Consider the following 12286-nt stretch of genomic DNA (forward strand, 5'->3'; position numbering starts at 1 on the left):
GCAGAGGGTGTCACATGATGAGATGGTAGGAGTGTGCAAGCTCAGGTCTCTTACTCTTCTAAAGCCACTAATCCTATCATGGGGGGCCTTACCTTTAGGACCTCATCTAACCCTAATTACCTCCCAAAGGACTCTCTTCCAAATAGCAGTAAAATATAAATTTGGAGATTACATTTCCAAACTATGAACTTTGAGGGGACACAGTCATATCAGGGCAAGTAGGAAAGTGAGAAGATGTAAGATTGGAGGGAGACAGGAAGAACTGAAAGCAAGAAGGTAGGGAGCCTCTGGGAATCTACAGACTGCTTACTTTGTTTTGAGCATGGAATTTGAGGGTAGAGGGATGATGAGATAAAACTAGAGATGTGGGCAGAACTTGGCTCACGAAGGACTCTATAAAACAAGCTTCCAGAAATCTAGAAATCTATGCAAAGATTTTTAAGCAGGGCCATCCCTTAATCATATTTATTCTTTTTAATAAGAGATAACCCTGACTGCAATATGAGAATGGATTGAAGGGAAGCCATGGGACTTGAGCTGGATAAGATATGACAAGAGGCTAAGCTAAGGTAGTGACAATAGGGTGGACAAGGGAGCATACATTTGAGAGCTCTTAGTAAGAAGAACTGATAAGACTTGGTGACTACTGGAAATGGAGGGTGAGGGAGAGAGGAATTAGTTTCTGGTTGGACAACCAGAGTGGATATTGATGGCATTTATTGCGAACATGAGAAGAAAACCAGAATTAAATATATGATAAATTCTTTTACCCTTGTGGATTCTCTGCCCTTCCCCTGCTTTCTTTCCTTCTCAACCCCAGTAATTAAGTGGAAAATAAGAGAAGAAGGGGAGTAAATAAAAACTCAGTGGTTTGATGTGATTTAAGTCCAAGTTTAGTGGGAATTAGAGAGTGTGGAAGCTGTGGACTTAATGGGGCAGTCCTCTATTGGCTGTTCAGGATTTCAAAGGGAGACTAATTTGAAGGTAATGGAAGTCAGGGAAAGATAGATGAGGTAAAGTAGAGGCCGAGGTCTTTGGAGCGATTTCACAGAAGTGGGAGGCATGGAATGTCTGTATTGCTGAGAATATAGTATAATGTTTGAGAGCATGGACTTTGGAGATAGATTACTTCAGTTTGAATCCAAGCTTCTTCACTTTTCTGGAAGTGTGACCTAGACCCTTAACCCTTATCTGTGCTTCTGCATAAAAAATGAGGATGGATGATAATACCTTTCTCATAGTTTTGTTGCAAGATGAAATGAGTTGATCCACATAAAAGGTTTTGATTAGTCCTCAGTACATAATGAGCCCAACTAAATGTAGTTGTGTCATCTTTGGAATTGGTTATAATGATAGAGGGAAGAAGGCTGTGGGTGTGGTAATAGAAGGTGACATAATCAGCATGAGAGCAGAAGCCTTGAAGATGAAAAAAGTTTCTCTGTGGTGAGGCCCCAGATGTCTTTTCCAACTCACTTCCCACTGTATTTTCATGTCTAAGTTCTTCTGGAACCTCAATAACATAATATGCTATTTTATATAACAGTGACATTAATACATGTTTGTTGAATCCTGAGCCCTGCACCTATATCATAGCATTTATAAAGGACCTTATAGTCACATACCCAGTCTCTACCTGGAGGTGCTGCTCTCCTCTCTCATGACACCAACTATGTTCTGCCTTGCGTTATCCAGGTACTGTAGTACATCTCCAAGTAGATCGTGAGTTCTTTGATGATTAAGACCGTGTCCAGAACGTCTAGATTTTCCCCTAGCTCCTAGCACAGTGCATTGTACCTTGTGGGGCACCATAAGCATTGTGCCTAGTGGACTACCATTAATATTTGGTCAATCTGACCTAAATCCCTTTGAAACTCCCTCAAAACTTCAGTTCTGTTAGTACTGGATGCCTACTGACTCACTTCTGGGCCAATGGATGAGATGTATTTCTCTACGAAAACGCTGCCCTAAATGTCAAAAAAAAAAAAAAAAAAAGCCAATATGGAAGCAAAATTTCACTTTTTTGGCCTCTACTCTACCCCTCTTTTTCTGAGTCAAAAGGAAAAGCTCAGCCCCAGTCTGATAATTGCTTTCTGCCCCAGTCAAGGAGAGTCACTGATTTACAGTCACATCTTATGAGATGAAATGTTGTCATACAGGGTTTTTTCTTGTCCTGGGCACACACACCAAGTTTAGATACTTCTGTCCTTTCTCAAAGAATGCCCTACCCTTTTACTGGCTAGTCTATTCCATCTCTCAGGCCTTACATCCTGTTTTCTCTTTCCCTCATATCTCTGGCCACCCTAACTTCTCCCTCTGGTTAGTTATTTTATAGTCATTTTGATTCTTCATTTTCCATTGCTCTGTCTTAACTGTTGGAGAGTATGTTGTATTTCTCTGAGATGGCAGCCTCATGGGCAAGTCCTGTCTTATACTTCTTTTATTTATTTGTTTTTATTTATTTTTGGCCATCCTGAATTTGAACTCAGGACCTTATGCTTGTTACACAGGCACTATACCACTTGAGCTATGCTCCCAACCCTTTATGCGTTACTTATTTTTGGATAGGGTCTCGTGTTTTTTGCCCAGTTATGCTTCCCTTGTAACAAGGATGACAGGTGTGTGCCATCACTCAGCTATTGGTTGAGATGAAGTTTCCCTAATATTTTGCCTGGGCTGACCTTGAACCCTGATCCTCTAGAACTCCACCTTCCAAGTAGCTGGGATTACAAACTTGAGCCACCTTGCCTGGCTCACTACTTTTTAAAATAATTTTTTTATTTGCATTTATCTTATTCCTGTGCCATAAGTTCTTGCTTCTTCAGTTTCTTCTGGGACATCTTTTTCTTCTGTGCAGCCTCCTCTTCTGGCTTAGGAACAATTTGTCCCTTTTCAGTGAGGATAATCTGAATGTGGTAAGGGAGATCACATATGGGTTGATTGATCCAACCACGAGCTCCATAATGCTCACTTCAGTGACTGGAGAAATACGCTTTAATATGATATAATAATATTCCATTGTATGAATATACCACATTTTGTATGAGATATAAAATACATAATATATAAAGGCTACTTCCACCTTTTTGTGAATAGTGTTGCTGTGAACATTGGGGTACAAATTTCTGTTTGATATTCTCAATTTTTTGCATGTATAAGAGTAGAATTGCTGGATCATATAGTAAATCTGTGTTCAGGCTTTTGAGGAATGGCCATCTATTTTCCACAGTGGCTGCACCATTTTATATTTCTACCAGCACTGACGGGAGAGTCCCAATTTCTCCACATCCTCATCAACACTTGTTGTTTTCATTTATTATTAATGTATTATTTTCTTGTTATAGCCATCCTGTGAGTGTGAAGTGGTTTCTCATTGTGGTTCTGGTGTATACATCCCTGCTGGCATGCCATTTTGTTATGCATCTTTTCTTTTCTTGGGCTTGTTTGCCATTTATATCTTTTTTTGAGAAACTATTCAAGTTCCTTTGCCTATTTTTTAATTGGGTTGATTGCTTTTTTGTGCTGAGTTGTAAGAGTATTTTTTATATTCTGGAAGTGAGACCCATATCAGGTATATGATTTACAAAATAATCAAAGAGTTTTAAAATAGGTTGAATCTTTGTCTCTATTCCTGTTAGGTCAGCTGCCACCTTGAAATGAGCTTCTTTGAAGTATACAATGAAAAAATTCATGACCTTCTGGTTTGTAAAGGTGAAAATGGGCAGAGAAAACAACCAGTAAGACTTAAACAATTTATTATTATTTGCTTTTGTAAATGCATCTGTGAGTTCTGTGGTTACTATGGCTCAAATTTTTACTGAAATGCTTTCATGTCATAATCTGACTACATTGTTATTTAGAAAGTAAGATGAATATTGTCACCAGTGGAAAGTAAATGAGTTGAGATTTGACCGCATTTATCAAGTACTTTTGATCAAGTGTTGTATAAAAGTTAAAGTATTTGTTGGACCATCCAAGTCAAACATGAAATTCCTAATGGTCTGTAAGCCAAAAAACAGCAAAAGTTTTAAAAAAATTTATATTTTTATTATGCAATATGTATTTCAGTTGAATTGTTTATTTGATATGTTGTAGATATCAAAAGCTGAAATAGATTTTAACTTTTTAAAAAACTGCTGTTAGAATTGAAAAGTTTTAATTTTGCAGTGGACCTTGTTAGCACAAGAAATGAAACTCTAAAGTCACTGTCTTTATTCAAGGTCATACAGTTTACCATTGACAGTATCAAGACACTTAAACAAAATGACATTTGCTTTTATGACTTCTATGTGTTTTAATATCTCTGGTCACAAAATTTAAAATGTAAATGTAAAAGTGAAGAAAAATTTAAATGTCTGAGATTTAGTGAATGTTTTAGAGAGAGTTAAAAGCATATAAATAGTAGGATTTAACTTAAGAATTAAAAAAAATTTAGTGAGACATCTGTACAACGTATTGTTGCATGTTGTGCAACTGTACATAATTTTGGTGGTGAAGCAGTTTCTTAGTGCCTTATAGGATAGAAAAATGATCATTTAAAACTGTATTTTAAAAGGAATATTTGTTAGACTCTTAAAGATGCTGATATTTGCTTCTTCCAGCTGAGAGTAAGGGAGCATCCTATTTCTGGACCATATGTTGAGGCGCTGTCAATGTAAGTGTTTGGCTAAGCAAGAGCAGGGGAAGAAAACAAGTAGAGTGAATGTGTTCTCCCGTAGTCCTTACTGTTTTCTTATTGGCCTCCCCAGCTTTGAAACCCCACATAACCATCTAGTCTTCTACCCTTAATGTTAGCCAATCAAACCTGCCCTCTCTTTCCAGCAGGATGTTGGTTCCTTGTTTATATTTGTGTGTATCTCTCACAGCAGTTGTAAAGTGCGAGACATAGAGTATCGATTAAATTGAGTGTGAAATAAATATTTTATCTTTCTCCTTTTTTGCTCTGTCTCTTCCCCCACTAAGTTCAACCCTCCCTCTCAATCTGCTTTTTATACATATTTAAGCTGAAAAGGGAAGATACTGCTAAGATGAGTTAAGAATTTTATATATGCCAAGAGTCATTTACTTTCTTTTTCAGCACCCCAAATGCTTTTCTCAAGGGAAAGGAAAATGATCCAGTATAAAGTTGGCTTTACTTAATAAATCTGGAATTTTATTGGACCTATACACCTGTGTCCACACATAGATGTACCTATGCATATATGTATGTGTTAAAATATATCTTTGAAGGACATGATTTATATTTGAATACTAGACTATTAAGATGCTATGGTGCTTGATTATTTTTAAATCATACTTTTGATAAGTCGAAAATATTATCTTATTTCTTGCCCTTTAAGAATTGGGGAAATGAAAGAGTCAGCGAGAGTAAGTATGATGATGCTTCTGCATTAGTCCATTGTGATCTTCAGGGAGTAATTATGTACTGAAAGATTATTGATTTATGAAGGTATGAATAAAATCATCAGTAAAATTGATTTTGTCTCTTTATTTCTTAAAAAATAGGAATGTTGTCAGTTCTTACTCTGATATCCAGGTAAGATTGGTTGTATTTTGTCTTCTTTTTTATTATACAGAGCATAATCATAAATATTTCTAAGACTAGTTTTCAATTGCTATTTACAGGAGCAAAAGTTTAATATATTATGAACCGCTTTTGTTTGTTAAGCTTTAATCAAACAATTGCTTCAATGAAACCTCTTTGTATGGTTAATATATGCTAATATAAAAATTTGCTCTTCTGAATTAAAAGTAAATATTGAATATTGTGTCACCTTAGAACTTTAGAAATAGCTTCTTAATGGTATTATTTCCTAATTTAGGTTTCTGTGACAAAAAAAAGCAATGGGAATAAAAATTACTAAAAGAACCCTTTATTTTATTTTATAAGCTAATTACACATGTGTATATGTTATACTGTGCTTTCTCAACATTGTTCCTTATTTTTTTTTCCAACAAGTTACACTCTGCTCATCTGATCAGCCTTCTTGCTTTCTTACTAGAGTTGGCTGGAATTGGGAAATAAACAAAGAGCAACTGCTGCTACCGGCATGAATGATAAAAGTTCCCGGTCTCATTCTGTGCTGACCCTGGTCATGACCCAGACCAAGGTATTTTCGTTGTTGTTTATTTTCATAGGGAAGATAGTAAATACATTTTTTTCATGTTTTTCTTATTTTTTTCTATAAATCAAAAGGTGAAAGTATACCATATAACTATGCAACTATAAATGAATTTCAGGAAATTGCACAATAAACTTGAATGACTTTTGGTGTATACAATAGTTTGTTATTTGTAATTTTTAAAGAATAAATAATGATGATTATTAATCTATTATTATATCATTGATAATATCAATATATGATAATATATTATCAATAATATATGCTAACTAGAGTATTTGGAAAATTAGTAAAGATTTTTAAAAGTTCATTCATAGGTTCTACTATTCAAACCCCTGTAAATGTTTTGGTATATAATCTTTCAGCTGTTTTATAGTCACATTTAAACAAATTCACAAAATATTTTAATGATTCTATGCTATTAAAATTCTTTGCAGAGATACTTTCTAAAAGCTATATAATGTTCCATTAACTTACCGTTCCTCAGTTTTTTCTCTATTGTTAGACATTTATATTGATTATAAATGTCTTGCTATTATAATGCTGGGATAAATATTTTTGTGAATTAACCTTTATCTCTATTTATAGTTGTTTGCTTATAGTTATAACTGAATAGTAAAGGATTTTAATCCCTTTAAAGTTATTTCTTTTATTTTGACATAATCCATTACTCAATGAAGTGTGGATATTTATGTATTATAAATTATTACAGATTAAAGAAGGGATAGTTTTAAAAATAAATGAGTTATTTGTCTTGTATGTTTCCCTTTAAAGATGTATATTGACAGCAAGTCATAAGAAGAACTTAAGCTATTGTAATGTCATTTTCTTTAGACAGAGGTTGTGGAAGGGGAAGAACATGATCACAGAGTAACAAGCCGCATAAGCCTGGTAGACCTGGCTGGCAGCGAGCGCTGCTCTGCAACCCACACGAGTGGAGATCGGCTGAAGGTGAATGGATTCCTCTCTTTCTGTCTCACTGTGTTGCCCAGGCTGGCCTTAAACTCGGTGTGAGCAATCCTCCTGCCTCAGTCTCTCAAGGAGCTGCGATGACCACTGCCTGTTTTGCTCTTCTCATTTTAATGAGGGCATTATTTTTAGGAATACAGAGTGAATATTCTTAACAACAGCAACAGCAACAGCAACAAAAGCCAAAACATATATAAATGCATATATATGTAATATCTGCAGTTTATAGATTGTATTGGTTGGGTTATTTCTGGTTGTTTTGGGTTATTCTCAAGAGAATTAATACATTTTGAGTTATAAAAAAGTGATAGTTTGTGGGAAAATATGTAGTATTATATGAATATATATATATGTATATATATATAGTTAAATAAATTTTCTGAATAGGAAATTTTTTTTTAATATTATGTACAGGAAGGCGTGAGCATTAACAAGTCATTGCTAACTTTGGGAAAGGTTATATCTGCACTCTCGGAACAAGCAAACCAAAGGAGGGTTTTTATTCCATATCGTGAATCTGTTCTTACGTGGCAAGTATCTTTTGGGATTTTGGGATTTTTGTGGTGGTACTGGGATTGAACTCAGCCTTGCTTGCTAGGCAGGCACTCTACTACTTGAGCCACTCCACTAGCCTGCAAATATCTTAAAGTACAACAAATTATATTAACTAGGGCTGGGGGTATATCTCAAGTGGTAGAGTACTTGTCTACCAAGGTTGAGGCTCTGTGTTCAATCAGTACTGTCCTGCCTCAAAAAAATTATTATAAAATGTAGTGAATAGTAAGAGGAAAAGAATGATAGGCTGACTTCATACAACTTTGAGATAGATGTGCTTAGTAATATGAATTCTAGAGCCAAATTCCCTAGATTTGAATCTCAGGTTTACATCTTATAAGCTATACAACTTTGGGCAAATCACTTAATGATCTAGCTTATTTCCTCTTCTATAAAACAAGAATCATAGCAATATCTATCTTTTAGGGTAATAGTGAGAAATAATTAATTGCTATGAAAGTCTTAATACATAGCATGTACTACATGAGTGTGAACAACTATTCTTATACAAGCATAAATATTCTTATATCTAATTGTTATTAGTGTCTAACATGCATGCATATATGTATAAGGTGACATTCAATTATTTTGTTTGCCTACCACATAATGGTGAGCATATATGTGCTGTTTTCATTAGTGAATGTTTTATTTCTAGTACATCACATTAAAATTACATATGTACACATTTAATATTCAGTTCTGAGATGCATTAATTACAGATTGGTGGTCCCCAATTTATAATGGCCTGACTTACGATTTTTCTACTCTGTGATGGTGTGAAAGCAATGTGTGCTCAGCAGAAACCAGACTGTGAGGTTTGACTTTTGACCTTCTTCTGGATTAGTGATATGCTAGTGCATGTGAGGTACACTCACATGCTGGACAGGAGCTTGGAGCTAAGCTCCAGTCAGTTGCCTGAGCACGAGGTGCACACCCCTACTCCACAGTGCGCCATGCTGCTCACTTGTGGTGTTTGCTAGGTTAGATGTATGAAATACATTTTAACATGATATTTTTAACTTATGATGGGTTTATCTAGAAGTAGCTCAGCTCATGTCAAAGAGCAGCAGTATACAGTGCTGGCTGGGACCACTTCTCTATGAATGTGGTCCACCTCTTGATCGATTAGTTATGATGTTCTTACCACCTTGAATCCTGTAATGGAAAGCCTATTTTTTGCCTTGGGAAAGTTAGGAATAGTGAAATTCATTCTGCAGTAATAAAAGATGTATTTTCAAGTCTCTTACTCTTTTTTCCCCCTCCAAAATAAAACTTTTGCACATAGTATAATACAGAATTTTTGTTTATATGTTCTCTCATCACTTTCAACATTTGTTGAGATGTCCAAGATACATAGTCCCTTTCCTAAAGTAGCTCACAGTCTGGTAAGGGAAGAGGTATCTTACTAAATATTTGATGGCTAGCCATTTTTCATAAGCCTCTGCACAGAAACAATTTAGCAAGTAAGAGAAAATAAAGTGCTTATGAGATCTAAAAATGGCTACAAATACCAAAAACATTTTAAATGGTATTTTGAGTGAAGAGTATAATACAGTATTACATGGCCTATTTGTTTTGTGCTTTCTAGATAATTACTGTTATGAGGTTGTTGTAGAAATAAAGTCTAATTATGACTTTTTCCCCTTGAAGGCTATTAAAAGAAAGTCTGGGTGGAAATTCAAAAACTGCAATGATTGCTACCATCAGTCCTGCGGCCAGCAACATAGAAGAAACATTAAGCACACTTAGATATGCTAACCAGGCTCGTCTGATAGTCAACATTGCCAAAGTAAATGAAGATGTGAATGCTAAGCTAATTAGAGGTGATTATTTTTCTCAAGATTTAAAAATTATTTTGCCACAATTTAGACTCACATATTAGTTCAGTCTTAAAATAAGCAGCTTTAAGAAAATCAAGGATTTTTTTCCCTTACCTATTTATAACAGATTCCAGTTCTCAATCCTTCTGTGATGGGGAAAGACTGGTTACAGGGCAGTGAGATGGAGAATAAGCTGTAAGGGGAAACAATCAGGAAAAGGCTGTAGAAAATAGAGTGGGGCAAAGGAGAAGCAGGAAGTGTAGAAAAACAATTTACAGACTTAATTGGAGATGTGTATAGTAGAGTAACAAAAAAGTATTGATTTTTTAAATTTCTCTTATGACCTTTCCTTCATTGTTGTTCTATTTATTCTGTATTTTGTTAGTTTATTGACCCAAAGCTGTTTGAGCTTGAGTTTCTAGCATAGGCTATTTTCATTTATGCTAAAGACTGCTTCCTCTGTATCTCTTAGGATGCAGTTTAATACCTGAGAGGAATCTTGATTTGTACTTTGTACATCATTTTAACTTTGCTCACGTGTAATTACCATCTTTTCATTCCTTTTTGCCCTCTGTTCCTTTTTTAGCAGTAGAAGGCAATAGACACTTATGAGGTCAGAGCCAGAGAAGGATCAGTTTTCTCAACATAATCCATTCTTTCCCTTTACAAATGGGATTGTTTTCATTAAAATAAGCATTCTGGCTGGATGCAGTGTCTCACACCTTTAATTGTAGCTATTTGGGGAGGTTGAGATTAGGAGGACCAAGGTTTAAGGCCACCCTGGGCAAAAAGTTAGACCCCCATCTTAACCAATAAGTCAAACAGTGATAGTGTGCCCCTGTGATCCCTGCTACTGGGAGGCATAGGTAGTAGGATCAAGATTTAAGACCAGCCCCGATTTTAGGGCTGTAAAACCAAGAGCTCTTAACGCTGTGACCTGAGATTGAAGTTCTCTATGGGATGCCACAGTCACTCAGCAGTAGTGCTGTGCTTCACTGAGGAGAGACACAGATGGAAAAAAAAAAAAAAAAAAGACCAGCCCTGAGCAAAAACACAAGAGCCTATATAAAAAATAACCAAAAGTTTGTGGGGGGGGGGGTGGCGGGGAGGAAAGAGTGGTATAAGTGGTAGAACTCAAGGCTCTAAGTTCAAATCCCAGTACTACCAAAAAAAAATAATAAATAAATAAAAAACCCTAAGCATTCTGCATTCCATCTTGAAAAATCTGTGATCTTTATTTCACATGTCTTTATGAGTAATGCTTGCCTAGGACCATCCCAGTTTATCTGTTGTCCTAGCACCCTCAGCCACTCAGAAGCATCTCACTTTGACAGTACCTTATATGGCCATCCTACTTAGGAAGGGGAAATTCATTGATATGGGAGCACTTTTTCAGATTAATGCTGGGTAGTGATTTATGGATCATGTAAGTAAAGTAGAACTGGTTTCTGTTTTATTTTATTAGTGATATTTAAAATGTCAGATGAAATAGAACATTGGAGGATAATCCTTGTGTGGAAATCAGTACATATCAAGTGTTGTTAATCATGCATCTTTTTACAAATCTTCAGAATTGAAAGCAGAAATTGAAAAGCTAAAATCTGCTCAGAGAAACAATCGAAATATTGACCCTGAACGATACAGACTCTGCCGGCAAGAAATAACATCCTTAAGAATGAAATTGCATCAACAGGAAAGAGACATGGCAGAAATGCAAAGGTAAACGTGGTCAACACCTTGAATATTAGAGGTGTTGATGTGGAACTGTAGGACTGGGAGGGACCCTAAGAGGACACTGCATCTGTCTTTCTCCCCACCTTCCCTGTGAACGGAGCAGCCTGCTTTCAGACTCGTGTTAACCGTTGCCTGATAGTTCCCTAATCTCCACTGACTGTCTCTAGATTCACAATTGTACATATCTGGATTTTTTTTTTAATTCTTTTATTTTGTTTTTGAAAAGACTATGGAAAGAAAAGCTTGAACAGGCTGAAAAGAGAAAACTCCAAGAAACAAAGGAGTTACAGGTATTACTTCAGTGTTCTGATCTGATTTGGAAATCAGTATGCAAATTTAGTTCCTCAAATATTTATTGTATACTCCCTCTGTACAAAGTGATATCATAAGGAGAATTATATAAAGAATTGTTAAGATCAAGATTGTGATTGCCTGGGGCCTATGATCTAGTTGAAAAGTTAAAATAGAAATAAAATGGCTTGTTACGTTCACTTTATCCACAGGTATTTATTAAATGTCTGTGTTGTCCCAGGAACAGGAGAAGCCAAGGTGAATAAGTATAGTTCTAGCTGTCAGAGAGCTTATAATTAGAAGACTGAAATGTGGTGTGACTTGATTAGACAGCAGCACATGAAACTGCCATTTTCATAGGTAAAAAAGTCGGAACACTTTTTTAGAATATGGTTCACTCTAATGCAGTGAAAATTACATAAAAGGAAGAGAAGTAGGGGAGAGGAGGGAATAATTTACTTTGAGGTGGGTAGTTGTGATGGAGGACTTCAAAGAGAAAGACAACCAAGCAGAGTTTTGTACAATGAATGAGAATTTGCTAGGCTAACAAGGTCATAATTTTCTAAGTAAAGGAATACCATGTTTAAAAGCATGAAGGCACAATACAGCTTGCATGTTGAAAGAATTAAGTTTCAGATGGTTAGAAATTAAAGCTGGAACAGAGTTTAGACTGGAGAAAGATGCAAGATTCACATTGTGAGGAACTTGAACTTGGGGGAGTGGGAGAACCTGATGGGTTTTAAATGGAAGGGTAGTAATATGAGCAGACTTTCATTTTCAGTAAATTCTTCTGGTAAT

The 12286-nt window shown here is 35.7% G+C and overlaps 1 protein-coding gene across 1 annotated transcript in view; it reads left to right on the plus strand.

The window, feature by feature from the left end:
* Kif14 (kinesin family member 14) overlaps positions 1-12286 on the plus strand; it is a 66541-nt gene that overhangs the window by 6020 nt on the left and 48235 nt on the right. Inside the window, 9 exon segments of the mRNA XM_074048686.1 lie at positions 3636-3734; positions 4599-4651; positions 5503-5533; positions 6000-6107; positions 6954-7070; positions 7503-7618; positions 9294-9466; positions 11035-11182; positions 11424-11487. Coding sequence (XP_073904787.1) covers positions 3636-3734; positions 4599-4651; positions 5503-5533; positions 6000-6107; positions 6954-7070; positions 7503-7618; positions 9294-9466; positions 11035-11182; positions 11424-11487 — 909 coding nt within the window.

Source organism: Castor canadensis, chromosome 11 (genome assembly GCF_047511655.1).
Source record: "Castor canadensis chromosome 11, mCasCan1.hap1v2, whole genome shotgun sequence".
Classification (NCBI taxonomy): domain Eukaryota; kingdom Metazoa; phylum Chordata; class Mammalia; order Rodentia; family Castoridae; genus Castor; species Castor canadensis.